Source organism: Oncorhynchus masou, chromosome 29 (genome assembly GCF_036934945.1).
Source record: "Oncorhynchus masou masou isolate Uvic2021 chromosome 29, UVic_Omas_1.1, whole genome shotgun sequence".
In the NCBI taxonomy this organism is placed as follows: Eukaryota; Metazoa; Chordata; class Actinopteri; order Salmoniformes; family Salmonidae; genus Oncorhynchus; species Oncorhynchus masou.
In genome coordinates, this window is record NC_088240.1 from 27,221,665 (window position 1) to 27,238,568 (window position 16,904).

Sequence of the window (16,904 nt, forward strand, 5' to 3'; positions counted from 1 at the left end):
GGAGAGACAGACAGACAGACAGACAGACAGACAGACAGACAGACAGACAGACAGACAGACAGACAGACAGACAGACAGACAGAGAGGAGTAGAGAAAGAGGGAGAATGAGAGAGAAAAAGAGAGAGAGAGTGAGAGAGTGCAGGTGTTCATAGTGTTTTGTATACTCAGTGTATACCCAGAGAGAGAGAGAGAGAGAGAGTGCAGGTGTTCATAGTGTTTTGTATACTCAGTGTAAACCCAGAGTGAGAGAGTGCAGATGTTCATAGTGTTTTGTATACTCAGTGTATACCCAGAGTGAGAGAGTGCAGGTGTTCATAGTGTTTTGTATACTCAGTGTATACTCAGAGAGAAAGAGTGCAGGTGTTCATAGTGTTTTGTATACTCAGTGTATACCCAGAGAGAGAGAGAGTGCAGGTGTTCATAGTGTTTTGAATACTCAGTGTATACCCAGAGAGAGAGAGTGCAGGTGTTCATAGTGTTTTGTATACTCAGTGTATACCCAGAGAGAGAGAGAGAGTGCAGGTGTTCATAGTGTTTTGTATACTCAGTGTATACCCAGAGAGAGAGAGAGTGCAGGTGTTCATAGTGTTTTGTATACTCAGTGTATACCCAGAGAGAGAGAGAGAGTGCAGGTGTTCATAGTGTTTTGTGTACTCAGTGTATACCCAGAGAGAGAGAGTGCAGGTGTTCATAGTGTTTTGTATACTCAGTGTATACCCAAACTCCATTGCAACACAGTGGGGTGACGGTTACTGTAAAGGTTGTGAGTGGGATTTCAAAACTCCCTCAAACATGCATATAATGGTAAATGGATATTCCAGATCGATATGTTTGACATTCTTATCACCATTTCGTATTTGATCATTTTAATGACAGAACAGTCACAGTGGGTATGTATAGTAGTAGATACCTATGAAACAGGGGCACAGACAGAAAGTGGCTGACGGTGCTCGAACCCCCATACAAGTTTTAACCTTAACAGGTGAGTCCTACCTTGGCGATCTGAACACACCAGTTGAGCAACAGCTGGGAGCCGATGTTGTCCTTGTGTTCATGGACGTAGTCGAGCAGACAGCCGTGGGGCATGAGCTGGGTGACCAGCTGGATGGTGGGGCTCAGGCAGACCCCCAGGAGACGGACCAGGTGGGGGTGCTCCATGCTAGCCATGATCAGAGCCTCCTGGGGAACACACACAGGGACTCAGGCACACAGGGAGACCATATATTCTAATACATTTGAACCATAGGGGGTGCCTGTATTTGTCCTGTCTCACATATGTACAAGTGTGTGTTGTGAAATGGAAGTGTGTTTTTTGCATATCTGTGAGACACCTTCGGAGAGTGGGGTCACGGCCAGGGATCAGCCATTATTGACGGCATCCCTGGAGCAATTAGGGTTAAGTGCATTGCTCAAGAGCAGATCGACAGATTTTTAATCTCGTCGGGTCGGAGATTCGAACCATAGCATCCTTTCGGTTACTGGCCCAGCACTCTATCCGCTACGCTACCTGCTGCCCACATACACTGCTGTAGGTCAGGGGGTAAGGGATGCCTTATTAGGGCTGTATAAAGACAGAAATGTCCTTTGCGTTCGTTCAAATCATGCATTATTCCATTTGGTTTAACTGATGTGCAGCACAAGTACGAGCAAGTACGATCAACATTTAATCACCCAATTCACAAGATACATACACACTAGCACTCACAGCCACCAGCAGTACAGCCAACCTCACAACCCCACACACATAGACAACATAAATTCAACCAGGCTATTGCCACGTTGTATCCCATGACAGTAATGGTGTTATACAGAGAGAGCAGGCAGGAAAGTATAGTATAGTCCATACGGCTCAGAGAGAGAGTTGGGACTGCAGGCCAAATGGCACCCTTTTCCCTATATGGTGCACTACCTTTGACCAGGGCCCATATGGAAACCCACAGGGCTTTGGTAAAAAAAAGTAGTGCACCACAAAGGGCATAGGGTGCAGTTTGAGACACACCTTGGATTTATGATCACTGCTTCACTGCACTTGAATAATCCAGTCCTTAGTTATCAGCTGCAGATCTATTACAATCTTAGGCCCTACATCTCCACAATCTTAAATCAGGGCCATTGTCAGAGGGAGAGAAGGGCAGAGAAGGGGAGAGAAGGGCCACTCGGTCTGCTTTTAACTGAGCCTGCCTGTATAACAGCTTCCACCCCTGTAAATCTACATGGTAAAAAGGTTCATCTATCATTTTTGTGTGTGACTGTGTGTACTGGGGGGAGCTATAATTCTACAGCATAGGCTTAGAATAGAAAAACACACTTGACAAAAGCATGCACAAACACAAAACACACACACACATACTTGAACATATTCCCACAAGCATTGAACCAAGATGGCATAGCAGTAAGACGTCCTGTCGTTTTTACATATTTTTCTTCGCATATCTTTTAAAACATTTTGCTAAACCTCAGCTTCCAAATACTCTCCTGCAACCCGCCTCACCCAATGTAGCTATTTTTCCTAAAGTATTTATATTTACTTCGGAACCGGAACCCCTCAACTGAAGCTAGCCAGCTAACTACCAGCTATGCTAGCGGTCTTCAGCTAACCGGTCATCAGCTAACCTTTAGCTCGGAAAGCTCTCGCCAGTTCGAACAACGCGACTCTAACCAGAGCATAACGGACCTATTTATTTTTTATCCCCGGATACCCACCGCAAACAGAACATTTTTCAGCTGGATCTTCACAACTAGCTATCAAGCTAAACCGCAACCCCGGATGATTACTCCTGGCTAGCGTTTCCACCCACTTAGCTTGAAGCTTGCCCGGCCAGAGCCCCTGTGCTACCACCGTAGCATACTCCTGGGCTACAATACCCGGACCCAGGACTAGTCTATCGATGTCACCGCATGAAGAGGAATAAACAGACTCACCCCATCGCGACGTCCCTTCAAAGGCTAACTCTCTAGCCCTTGCTATCCCCTTGCTTGCTAATTCGGCCTGCTAACTGCTAGCTTGTCTAGCCCCGGTCCGCTAACTGCTACCTTGTTTAGCCCCGGCCTACTAACTGTTAGCTTGTTAGCACAGGCCTGCTAACCGTCTGAATCGCCGCGTCCCAAACACTCACTGGACCCATATTTACTTTCTATCTCTTTTCGATTTTTAATTTGTTTATACCTTCCGGTAACCTGCCTCACCCAATGTGATACGGAATCGCTATTATTTTTAACTTTTAGAACACACTCAAGAACCTCCAGAAGCTAACCAGATAACTAGCTACAAGCTATTTAGTCATTGTTATTTTTTTTAAACCTGGATAACACTCGCCAGTCCAGCTTCCCTGCCCCATCCACCGCTGCCCCCTGGACACTGTTCACTTGGCTACATAGCTGATGCACGCTGGACTGTCCATTAATCACGGTACTCCATTCTGCTTGTTTATGTTTTATCTGTCGGCCCCGTTGCCTAGTCAACGCCATTTTACCTGCTGTTGTTGTGCTAGCTGATTAGCTGTTGTTGTCTCACCTACTGTTTTAGCTAGCTTTCCCAATTCAACACCTGTGATTACTGTATGCCTCGCTGTATGTCTCTCCCAAATGTCAATATGCCTTGTATACTGTTGTTCAGGTTAGTTATCATTGTTTTAGTTCACAATGGAGCCCCTAGTTCCACTCTTCATACCCCTGATACCTCCTTTGTCCCACCTCCCACACATGCGGTGACCTCACCCATTACAACCAGCATGTCCAGAGATACAACCTCTCTCATCATCACCCAGTGCCTGGGCTTACCTCCGCTATACCCGCACCCCACCATACCCCTGTCTGCGCATTATGCCCTGAATATATTCTACCATGCCCAGAAACCTGCTCCTCTTATTCTCTGTCCCCAATGCTCTTGGAGACCAGTTTTGATAGCCTTTAGCCGCACCCTCATCCTACTCCTTCTCTGTTCCGCGGGTGATGTGGAGGTAAACCCAGGGCCTGCATGTCCCAAGGCACCCTCATTTGTTGACTTCTGTGATTGAAAAAGCCTTGGTTTCATGCATGTCAACATCAGAAGCCTCCTCCCTAAGTTTGTTTTACTCTGCTTTAGCACACTCTGCTAACCCTGATGTCCTTGCCGTGTCTGAATCCTGGCTCAGGAAGGCCACCAAAAATTCTGAGATTTCCATACCCAACTATAACATCTTCCGTCAAGATAGAACTGCCAAAGGGGGAGGAGTTGCAGTCTACTGCAGAGATAGCCTGCAAAGTAATGTCATACTTTCCAGGTCCATACCCAAACAGTTCGAACTACTAATTTTGAAAATTACTCTCTCCAGAAATAAGTCTCTCACTGTTGCCGCCTGCTACTGACCCCCCTCAGCTCCCAGCTGTTCTGTTAGGTGACCTAAACTGGGATATGCTTAACACCGCGGCAGTCCTACAATCTAAGCTAGATGCCCTCAATCTCACACAAATCATCAAGGAGCCCACCAGGTACAACCCTAACTCTGTAAACAAGGGCACCCTCATAGACGTCATCCTGACCAACTGGCCCTCCAAATACACCTCTGCTGTCTTCAACCAGGATCTCAGCGATCACTGCCTCATTGCCTGTATCCGCTACGGAGCCGCAGTCAAACGACCACCCCTCATCACTGTCAAACGCTCCCTAAAACACTTCTGTGAGCAGGCCTTTCTAATCGACCTGGCCCGGGTATCCTGGAAGGACATTGACCTCATCCCGTCAGTTGAGGATGCCTGGTCATTCTTTAAAAGTAACTTCCTCACCATTTTAGATAAGCATGCTCCGTTCAAAAAATGCAGAACTAAGAACAGATACAGCCCTTGGTTCACTCCAGACCTGACTGCCCTCGAACAGCACAAAAACATCCTGTGGCGGACTGCAATAGCATCGAATAGTCCCCGCGATATGCAACTGTTCAGGGAAGTCAGGAACCAATACACGCAGTCAGTCAGGAAAGCTAAGGCCAGCTTCTTAAGGCAGAAGTTTGCATCCTGTAGTTCCAACTCCAAAAAGTTCTGGGACACTGTGAAGTCCATGGAGAACAAGAGGACCTCCTCCCAGCTGCCCACTGCACTGAGGCTAGGTAACACGGTCACCACCGATAAATCCGTGATTATCGAAAACTTCAACAAGCTGGCCATGTCTTCCGCCTGGCTACTCCAACCTCGGCCAACAGCTCCGCCCCCCCCGCAGCTCCTCGCCCAAGCCTCTCCAGGTTCTCCTTTACCCAAATCCAGATAGCAGATGTTCTGAAAGAGCTGCAAAACCTGGACCCGTACAAATCAGCTGGGCTTGACAATCTGGACCCTCTATTTCTGAAACTATCCGCCGCCATTGTCGCAACCGTCTACGTGTGTCGTCTACGTGTGTCGTCTACCTGTGTCGTCTACGTGTGTCGTCTACGTGTCGTCTACATCTACGTGTGTCGTCTACGTGTGTCGTCTACGTGTGTCGTCTACGTGTGTCGTATACGTGTCGTCTACATCTACGTGTGTCGTCTACGTGTGTCGTCTATGTGTGTCGTCTACGTGTGTCGTCTACGTGTGTCGTCTACGTGTCGTCTACATCTACGTGTGTCGTCTACGTGTGTCGTCTACGTGTGTCGTCTACGTGTCGTCTACGTGTCGTCTACGTGTCGTCTACGTGTGTCGTCTACGTGTGTCGTATACGTGTGTCGTCTACGTGTGTCGTCTACGTGTGTCGTATACGTGTCGTCTACATCTACGTGTGTCGTCTACGTGTGTCGTCTACGTGTGTCGTCTACGTGTGTCGTCTACGCGTGTCGTATACGTGTCGTCTACGTCTACGTGTGTCGTCTACGTGTGTCGTCTACGTGTGTCGTCTACGTGTGTCGTCTAAGTGTGTCGTATACGTGTCGTCTACATCTACGTGTGTCGTCTACGTGTGTCGTCTACGTGTGTCGTCTACGTGTGTCGTATACGTGTCGTCTACATCTACATGTGTCTTCTAAACAGTTGAACAAACCAAACTTGGTACACCATCTCCATTAACAGAGAGAGGGATATGACATGTCATTGTCTCAGGTTTATTATAGCAGAAACAAAGAAGGGTCCAGAGCTGTGCTTAGGCCTTCAAAAGGAATAACTCACACTGGTGCCCTGCCGGTAACAAACACAAACACACACGCGCACACACACACACACACACACACACACACACACACACACACACACACACACACACACACACACACACACACACACACACACACACACACACACACACACACAAACAGTGGTCTAGACTACCATGGTGTTGACAGTCTTCTTAATTAATGAGTATTCATCCTCCTGCTATGCTGCTAGCTACAGGAGTAAACAGGGCTGCTGCTCATTGGCCAAACATCGCCAGGGGCCATCTCTACATCCATGTGGGTCCGTGTGTGTGTTGTGTGTGTGCATGTGTGTTGTGTGTGCAAGTGTTGTGTGTGCGTGTGTGTTTGTGTGTGCGTGTTGTGTGTGTCCGTGTCTGCGTGTGTGTCTCCACGTCCAATCTGAAGACGCGTGCCACTGCGCTTTGATTGCTGTTTAAATGAAGACGCTGTGCTGCCTCCTCTTCCTAAATCCTCCATGGCAGGGAGGGAGGAGACCTGAGGGAGGAGATCGGAGGGAGGAGAACGGAGGGAGAAGCGCAGAGATGGAGGAGGGTGGAGAGCAAATGGAGGACAGAGGAGGGAGGAAAGAGGACAGAGGAGAGAGGAAAGAGGAGGGAGGAAAGAGGCGGGAGGACAGAGGAGAGAGGACAGAGGAGAGAGGACAGAGGAGGGAGGAAAGAGGAGGGAGGAAAGAGGAGGGAGGACGGAGGAGGGAGGAGGGAGGACGGAGGAGGGAGGAGGGAGGATTGAGGAGGGAGGAATGAGGAGGGAGGAAAGAGGAGGGAGGACAGAGGAGGGAGGACAGAGGAGGGAGGACAGAGGAGGAAGGAAAGAGGAGGGAGGACAGAGGAGGGAGGACAGAGGAAATAGGAAAGAGGACAGAGGAGAGAGGAAAGAGAAGGGAGGACAGAGGAGGGAGGACAGAGTAGGGAGGACAGAGGAGGGAGGAAAGAGGAGGGAGGACAGAGGAGGGAGGACAGAGGAGGAAGGAAAGAGGAGGGAGGACAGAGGAGAGAGGAAAGAGGACAGAGGAGAGAGGAAAGAGAAGGGAGGACAGAGGACAGAAGATGGAGGACAGAAGAGGGAGGAAAGAGGAGGGAGGACAGAAGAGGGAGGAAAGAGGAGGGAGGAAAGAGGAGGGAGGACAGAGGAGGGAGGACAGAGGAGGAAGGAAAGAGGAGGGAGGACAGAGGAGGGAGGACAGAGGAGGGAGGACAGAGGAGGAAAGAAAGAGGAGGGAGGACAGAGGAGGGAGGACAGAGGAGATAGGAAAGAGGACAGAGGAGAGAGGAAAGAGAAGGGAGGACAGAGGACAGAAGATGGAGGACAGAGGAGGGAGGAAAGAGGAGGGAGGACAGAGGACAGAAGATGGAGGACAGAAGAGGGAGGAAAGAGGAGGGAGGACAGAGGACAGAAGATGGAGGACAGAAGAGGGAGGAAAGAGGAGGGAGGACAGAAGACAGAAGATGGAGGACAGAAGAGGGAGGAAAGAGGAGGGAGGACAGAGGAGATAGGAAAGAGGACAGAGGAGAGAGGAAAGAGGAGGGAGGACAGAGGACAGAAGATGGAAGACAGAAGAGGGAGGAAAGAGGAGGGAGGAAAGAGGAGGGTGGACAGAGGAGGGAGGACAGAGGAGGAAGGAAAGAGGAGGGAGGACAGAGGAGGGAGGACAGAGGAGATAGGAAAGAGGACAGAGGAGAGAGGAAAGAGAAGGGAGGACAGAGGACAGAAGATGGAGGACAGAGGAGGGAGGAAAGAGGAGGGAGGACAGAGGACAGAAGATGGAGGACAGAAGAGGGAGGAAAGAGGAGGGAGGAAAGAGGAGGGAGGACAGAGGACAGAAGATGGAGGACAGAAGAGGGAGGAAAGAGGAGGGAGGACAGAGGACAGAAGATGGAGTATAGAAGAGGGAGGAAAGAGGAGGGAGGACAGAGGAGATAGGAAAGAGGACAGAGGAGAGAGGAAAGAGGAGGGAGGACAGAGGACAGAAGATGGAGGACAGAAGAGGGAGGAAAGAGGAGGGAGGAAAGAGGAGGGAGGACAGAGGACAGAAGATGGAGGACAGAAGAGGGAGGAAAGAGGAGGGAGGACAGAGGACAGAAGATGGAGAACAGAAGAGGGAGGAAAGAGGAGGGAGGACAGAGGACAGAAGATGGAGGACAGAAGAGGGAGGAAAGAGGAGGGAGGACAGAGGAGATAGGAAAGAGGACAGAGGAGAGAGGAAAGAGAAGGGAGGACAGAGGACAGAAGATGGAGGACAGAAGAGGGAGGAAAGAGGAGGGAGGACAGAGGAGGGAGGACAGAGGAGGGAGGACAGAGGACAGAAGATGGAGGACAGAAGAGGGAGGAAAGAGGAGGGAGGACAGAAGATGGAGGACAGAAGAGGGAGGAAAGAGGAGGGAGGACAGAGGAGATAGGAAAGAGGACAGAGGAGAGAGGAAAGAGAAGGGAGGACAGAGGACAGAAGATGGAGGACAGAAGAGGGAGGAAAGAGGAGGGAGGACAGAGGAGGGAGGACAGAGGAGGGAGGACAGAGGACAGAAGATGGAGGACAGAAGAAGGAGGAAAGAGGAGGGAGGACAGAAGATGGAGGACAGAGGAGGGAGGAAAGAGGAGGGAGGACAGAAGAGGGAGGAAAGAGGAGGGAGGACAGAAGATGGAGGACAGAGGAGGGAGCAAAGAGGAGGGAGGACAGAAGAGGGAGGAAAGAGGAGGGAGGCAGCTCCTTCAAGTCTCCTCAGTCTGATACCTGTCTCTCCAGCCTTGTGAGTTTGCGTCCCAAATGGCGCCCTATTCCCTTTATAATGCACTACCTTTTACCAGGACCCATAGGGCAGGGAACAATTTAGGGAATACAGGAGGCTGGTGGCACCTTAATTGGGGAGGATGGGCTCGTGGCATCGGCTGGAGAGGAATGAGTGGAATGGTTTCAAATACATCAAACACAGTTTCCATATGGTTGATGCCATTCCATTCGCTCCATTCCAGCCATTATGATGAGCCATCCTGTCCTCAGAAGCCTCCTGTGATAGTGAATAAGATGCCATTTGGAACACAGGCTGAGTCTCCCCTCCCTACCTCTCCACATTGACCCCTCCTGTTTAGTCAAAGACATCTGAAGGTCCTCCTCCCCCTTCATCCCCCCTCCTCCCTCATGCTGTCCTCCAGTTGACAGTCAGCTATCCCACCAGCCAAGGCAGCAGAGAGCACTGGACCTGGGTTCAACTAATATTTAAAAGAATTTCAAATACTGTGCTTAATTTAGCCTGTCTGATGCCATTGAACCAATATAATAATCCACTCCAGGCAGGATGAAGCAGTGCATTTTTTTATTTCAAATAGTATTTGAAACCAGGTCTGCTGAGCCCCATTGGTTCCTCTCTTGGAGAGGGGAAGAGATGAGGGGAGAAAAGAGGATAATGAGAGGAGGAGAGAGATAGGAGGGAGGAAGTGAGGGAAGGGAAAGCTCATTAGCATGGCACTCAGCTGATGATGCACTGCGGGAAATACCCAGCCTGCCTCTGGCTCCTCCTGGGGGCCATCACTAAGATCGCCTTCTAAGACACGTGCTACGTGTCACACCCACCCACCCACACACATCCACCCACACACACACACACCCACCCACCCACCCACACCCACACAGACACACAACGTACATGCACGCGCATGTCTACACACATCAAAGCAAGATTGATAAAAGTAGAAATTTAACCACGTTGTAATAGATAGAGATTAAAACACAGTGGAAATGGGTTGCTAGGAGGGATTTCACTGAGGTTGCATCACAGATGTAGTAGATAACATCATTAGATTCTTGACATCCATTTTTCCTTTTGAAATAAAAGAGTGCTGAATGTTTTATGAATGACTGGGGATCGTAACGTCGTCAGCCATTGGCGCTGTGAGCCTGTGGTGTGTGGCGGTGGTGGTGTAGTGTATGGGGTCTCTACGGAGCCAGTAAAACACTCACATCCATGAACTCCACGTTAGCCTTGGGTCCCGTTGCCTCGTTCAGGATCTTGATGGCGACCGGGATCTTCACTGTCTCACCCTCCGGCACCCAGATACCCTGAGGGGGGAGAGGAGGAGAGAGGGGGAGAGGAGATGAGAGGTAAATTAGAGGGGGAGAGGAGGGTGGAGAGATGGGGAGAAAGTTAGATGGGGTGATAGGAGAGGAAGAGGAGAGGTGGAGGACAGGAGAGGTGAGTTACATGAAGGGAACAAGAAACATTTGTAAAAAAGGGAAGTGGGAATAGGGGAGGTAAGACTACACAGCTGCTGAGTCACAAAGGCAGACACTGGTTTATAGACATACAGTAGTTCAGACCTCTTACACTGTGAGACATACAGTAGCTCAGACCGCTTACACTGTGAGACATACAGTAGTTCAGACCTCTTACACTGTGAGATATACAGTAGTTCAGACCGCTTACACTGTGAGACATACAGTAGTTCAGACCTCTTACACTGTGAGACATACAGTAGCTCAGACCTCTTACACTGTGAGACATACAGTAGTTCAGACCTCTTACACTGTGAGATATACAGTAGTTCAGACCGCTTACACTGTGAGACATACAGTAGTTCAGACCTCTTACACTGTGAGATATACAGTAGTTCAGACCTCTTACACTGTGAGACATACAGTAGCTCAGACCTCTTACACTGTGAGACATACAGTAGTTCAGACCTCTTACACTGTGAGATATACAGTAGTTCAGACCGCTTACACTGTGAGACATACAGTAGTTCAGACCTCTTACACTGTGAGATATACAGTAGTTCAGACCGCTTACACTGTGAGACATACAGTAGTTCAGACCTCTTACACTGTGAGACACACTAGTTCAGACCTCTTACACTGTGAGACATACAGTAGCTCAGACCTCTTACACTGTGAGACATACAGTAGTTCAGACCTCTTACACTGTGAGACATACAGTAGCTCAGACCTCTTACACTCTGAGACATACAGTAGTTCAGACCTCTTACACTGTGAGACATACAGTAGTTCAGACCTCTTACACTGTGAGACATACAGTAGCTCAGACCTCTTACACTGTGAGAAATACAGTAGTTCAGACCTCTTACACTGTGAGAAATACCATAGTTCAGGGCTATCTCTCTGCTCTTATCCTCTCTCCTGCTTGAGTCACAGCAGACCTGACCTGGATTTGCATGTGATCCTTACTACGTGCCTATGGCAACTCTCCTCCGTCTGCTTCCATTCCTCCCTCCCTATCTCCCTCCCTCCCTCTTTCCTTCCATTCTCATTTCCTGTTATCATCTCCCCAGGCTCCCTATCATTCTCTCTCTCCCACCCTCCACCTTGAAACGCCTCCCAATTTCTAACTAGCAAAAAAAGTGGTGTGAGTGCATGTGATAAGTTGATACCTTGTAGACGGTGCCGAAGGCCCCCGAGCCCAGTATCTTGACCCTCTTGAGTTCAGTCTCTTTGAGGATGCGGAGCTGGGCCTGGTTAGGGGCTGTACCACTAGGTGTCAGGGGCTCCACCAGCTACAGGGAGAAACAATCAATCAACTCATCAGTCAAATAAACAGTCAATGACTACAATAAACAGACCCTCCCTCCGTTACCCGTCAATCAACCAATCAATCTAGCAAGCTATTAAGAAACCAACCAGTCACATCTCCCATGGGTATGGCACTCTTTCATCTTTCGAAGAGAAACTTTCAAAGAGACTTACCAGAGAGGCAAAAGTGACAAATATAAAAGAAGAGGGGAAGAGAGAGGGAAAGAGATGGATAACTGGGAGAGATGGAGAACTGTGAGAGATAGAGAGAACGAGAGGGTGGATAATAACAACAGTTGAAGAGGAGTATAGGCTCGCGTAGTTCCATTATCTTTCAAGTGGAGAACAATGAATCCACCGGAAGGGAGAGAGGGATAGGGAGGAAGAGAGATGGAAAGTGAGGGAGGGGAGATATAGAGAGGGGAAGCGAGTGAAAGAGAGAAAAAGAGAGGAAAGGAGGGGAGAGAGAGATAGAGGGAGAAAGAAAGAGAAAGAAAACAGAGTGGAGAGAGAGAAAGAGAGAGCGAGAGAGAGAGAGGGGGAAGGAGCAGAGACAGAGAGGGGGAAGGAGCAGAGACAGAGAGGGGGAAGGAGTAGAGAGAGAGGGGGAAGGAGCAGAGACAGAGAGGGGGAAGGAGCAGAGAGAGAGGGGGAAGGAGCAGAGAGAGAGAGGGGGAAGGAGTAGAGACAGAGAGGGGGAAGGAGCAGAGACAGAGAGGGGGAAGGAGTAGAGAGAGAGAGGGGGAAGGAGCAGAGACAGAGAGGGGGAAGGAGTAGAGAGAGAGAGGGGGAAGGAGCAGAGACAGAGAGGGGGAAGGAGTAGAGAGAGAGAGGGGGAAGGAGCAGAGACAGAGAGGGGGAAGGAGTAGAGAGAGAGAGGGGGAAGGAGCAGAGACAGAGAGGGGGAAGGAGTAGAGAGAGAGAGGGGGAAGGAGCAGAGACAGAGAGGGGGAAGGAGCAGAGAGAGAGAGGGGGAAGGAGCAGAGACAGAGAGGGGGAAGGAGTAGAGACAGAGAGGGGGAAGGAGTAGAGAGAGAGAGGGGGAAGGAGTAGAGAGAGAGAGGGGGAAGGAGTAGAGAGAGAGAGGGGGAAGGAGCAGAGACAGAGAGGGGGAAGGAGCAGAGAGAGAGAGGGGGAAGGAGCAGAGACAGAGAGGGGGAAGGAGTAGAGACAGAGAGGGGGAAGGAGCAGAGACAGAGAGGGGGAAGGAGTAGAGAGAGAGAGGGGGAAGGAGCAGAGACAGAGAGGGGGAAGGAGCAGAGACAGAGAGGGGGAAGGAGCAGAGACAGAGAGGGGGAAGGAGTAGAGAGAGAGAGGGGGAAGGAGCAGAGACAGAGAGGGGGAAGGAGCAGAGACAGAGAGGGGGAAGGAGCAGAGACAGAGAGGGGGAAGGAGTAGAGAGAGAGAGGGGGAAGGAGCAGAGACAGAGAGGGGGAAGGAGCAGAGACAGAGAGGGGGAAGGAGCAGAGAGAGAGGGGGAAGGAGCAGAGAGAGAGGGGGAAGGAGCAGAGACAGAGAGGGGGAAGGAGCAGAGAGAGAGAGAGAGAAAGAGAGACAGCGAGAAATGGAAGAAAAAGAGAGAGAATGTGAGGGAGGGAGAGACAGATAGAGAAAGGGAGAAGAAGTAAATCAGCTCTCCTCTCTGCTTCGGCTCTGTCCTCTGGCTCATCACAACACTCTAATTAAAAAAACATAGCTGTTCTTTATTTAAATGGAGTTCTGAATCAGGCTTGCAGGAGAGGACAGAGAAGAGGAAAGAGGGGGATGGGAAAGAGAGTGAGAAAGAGAATGGGTAGATAGGAAAGAAGGAGAGGGGGAAGAGGAAGAAGAGGGGGAGAGGGAGGAAAGAGATATAGAATGGACATGGAAGGAGCAAAGAAGATGGGATGGATGTCCTTCCATATATTTTTAGTCCCCCTCTCCCTCCCCCTCTTCTTCCTCTTCCCCCTCTCCTTCTCCTTCCCCATTTCCCTTTCCGTCTGTTTTTCTCCCCCTCTCTTTCCCTCTCCTTCCTCTCCCATCTTCCCTATCTGTCATCATCTCTTTCCTCCCCCTCTTCTTCTTCTTCCCCCTGTCCTTCTCATCTGTTTTCCTCCCCCTCTCTTTCCCCCTCTCTCCTTCCTCTCTCATCTTCCTTGCCTCTTCCTTATCTATCATTATCTCTTTCCTCCCCCTCTTCTTCCCCCTCTCCCTCTCCTTCCCATTCTCTCTTCTCTGTCCTCTCATGTAAGGCTGATTCAAAATACCATTTAAATAAAGAACAGCTATTGTTTTTTAATCAGACGGTTGTGATGAGCCAGAGGGCCACACACAGCCAGCAACCTCACCTTCGCCCAAGACTGTAGGGAGCTGTCTGTTAGGGTATTTTCACACTTGGTCGATTTCAGCCAATTGTTTTGAATGTTTTTGTGCAGTGTGAACACTCCAAAGGAATTCAGAACCCCCAAAAGAGCCTCTGAAGCAAACCGAACTGAGACCACTTCTAGAGGTGTTCGGAGTTCGGTTCGCTTGAATTCCACGGCCTGGTTCCCTTTATTTAGGGCAATGTGAACACAAAGCTCCCCAGGCTCGCTTGTCATTATTCCTGCACCACACGCTAGACTACTGCAATACTGTTTCCCCTGCCACAACCCCCCACATTTGGTCCACAAAAGAGAGAAGATGGTGATGTGCAGGTTCTCAGAAATAAACGTGTGCTGTTTTTGCATATTGATCAAGGATGCACAGAAATTCCAGAATATGTATGGAGTTCTTAGTTCAAGATGATTTGTTTGCGATATGTGATCTATAGGCTAAGAGAGTTTCATAAAGTGTTTACTCGATAGTGGGGTTTGAATAGCGTGAGAAGACAACATATTTGGTGAGAATCACAACATAGGGTACAAAATAAATTTGAGCTCTTAAAGGGGCAGTGCCTACATTTTCAATTACATCATTATTCAATCTGCTGTTATTCTTCTGCTCTTTATTATGTTACTCATAATATTTACATGTTAATATTATCTTCTGATTTTTAAATGCAATCTATTAGCTTCCAAATGTAAGTATGTACAATATCTAGCTGTCCGATAGCACCTTCTGATGGAATGGCTTGTCCTGCACTTTGTAAAAACCCAGAGTGCACTGAGTGAATGTTGGGAAAAGATCTTGGTTCCTTTCTAAACATAGCGATGTGAATACAAAGAGGACTTGGACCACAACATAGGTGAAGTGAGATGTCAAAAGTTCAGAGATGGATTTCACTCCTCATTCAAAAGCAAGGGCAGTGTGAATACAAAGATAACTGAGCTATTTTGCTTCTCTTTTTTTTACCCCAGAGTTCACTTGAAGAGGAACTGAGATTGGCTCTTTTAAATGGACTTTATGTGAAAACACCCTTAGATGAGGTGCTGAACGTGTAGTTCCAAGGGACGGGAGGGAGCTGTCCACCAACCCACTCTAATCTGTGGTGCTGAAACCTGAGGAAGAATACTAGGGTGTCCATTTATTTAGTCTCTTCGAGCAGTCATTTCTTGTTTGTTATTACTTGTTATTATTTGAAGCTAAAATCCTTAGTTGCTCCATTTCTTGACTTATAGATTAATTATATACACACAATGATTATTGAATAATATAATTTAGAATTGCCTCATGAGTTTAGATCAACTGTCGCATCCCATCATAATCCAAAAATAAGCTTGTTTTACTCCAATGTTTGTAAACAATGTAAATGTAAAATATGTCTAAAACTATCATTTTGATGTCATGATGGGCAGCCCTTGCATCCATACCTCTGTTTATGAATGTGAGCGTGGTTACATTTCTCCAGGGCCATCCCTCAGCTTTTTAACTAAACATAGGCTGAGTTTACGCTTTGTTATTGTTTCAATTGACTGACTTGCCAAAAAATGGTGAGTTCCGTAATAATAAAGCAGTGAACAGTACTGTATGTGTGTGCAGCTAATCAAGACAGCACAGTGGAGCGGAATGGATGGAGAGAGTGTGAGAGACCAGTGATGTAAGGTATTACGGAAAAAGGCACAATCTTGTCATTACTGAAATAACTTGTAAAAAGCCCAGTGCACCATCACTTCATGGCACTGTAAGTGTAGGGTAGAAGGACATGGCAGGAGACCAGCACATTCAGGCTCTTACACCGCCCTGTGTGATACTGAGAGCTTTAATGGAACCTGTCTCTGATGTCTGTTAACACAGATCACCCGCTCCTCTCCTACATGGGAGACTGAATGTCCGTCCGTCCGTCCGTCCGTCTGTCTGTTTACAGTGAGCTAGCGCTAGCCCAGGACAGTTTTCAGGCCTCCCTCTCACAGTAGGTATTAGCCACAGTACTGTTCGTGACTCAAATATGAAGTCATGACTATCAGTATACTGAAACTTAATAATAGGTTCTCTATACATGTTATTCATGTTATTTCACAGTAACTCTTATAACTCATCTATTTCACATGCAGTGGTGATGAATACTTGTATATGCAGCTATGCAGACTTAGCAGCAGGGTTGGGATTCATTCCACAAATTCAACTCTAATTACATTCTCTGTCTCTGTAAATTTGATTTAAATCAATTCAAATTTCAGGTCAATCTTTGAATTCAAAGATAATTCAATTAATCAATTCCAATGGTAGGTAAATTCCAAGAATTCAATTACAAATTCAATATTAATAACTTGAAGATTGTTGAAATTTGAATTGAATTCAACATAATTTATCAAATTCAAGAACTGAATTGAAATGTCTAATTATATGGAACTGACCCCAACTCTGCTTGGCAGTGGATCATATCCTAGCCATTTACAACCAGATATGGTACCTGGTCAAAAGTAGCGAGCTACATAGGGATTAGGGTGCCATTTGGGACCAAGCCATCCTTTACCTATTCTATCCATTCATTGTGATCAGTCGAGGAGGTAGAGAGTCCCAAATTCAGACAAAATGCTTCCTGGTTTGGTCAAGTCGAGCTCTACAGCATGGCAGACTGGGTAATTCAGTGAGATTGATGTCTGTACGGAGGATGAAATTGAGGTCTCCAATCTGCTCCCCACTCTGTGGAGGGAGGAGATGGTGTGTGGATGGAGGAGTGTGTGTGTGTTTGTCAAATCAAATCAAATCAAATTGTAATAGCGTCTACACATATTTTGCAGATCTTATCACAGGTGCACCGAAATGCTTATGTTTGTAGCTCCAACAGTGCAGTAATACCTACCAATAAAAAACAATACACACAAATTAAATAAAATAAAATAAAGAAATT

The 16,904-nt window shown here is 48.0% G+C and overlaps 1 protein-coding gene across 2 annotated transcripts in view; it reads right to left on the reverse strand.

The window, feature by feature from the left end:
• Nucleotides 1-16,904, reverse strand: part of LOC135519282 (receptor tyrosine-protein kinase erbB-4-like) — a 540,414-nt gene that overhangs the window by 53,361 nt on the left and 470,149 nt on the right. The window contains exons 18-20 of one of the 2 annotated variants that reach the window (XM_064944424.1): nucleotides 11,515-11,637; nucleotides 10,091-10,189; nucleotides 995-1,177 (exon numbers count right to left, since the gene is read on the reverse strand). In XM_064944424.1, the coding sequence (XP_064800496.1) occupies nucleotides 995-1,177; nucleotides 10,091-10,189; nucleotides 11,515-11,637 (405 nt within the window). Of the gene's footprint in view, nucleotides 1-994; nucleotides 1,181-10,090; nucleotides 10,190-11,514; nucleotides 11,638-16,904 lie in introns of both variants that reach the window. The other variant, XM_064944423.1, reaches the window with a different exon arrangement.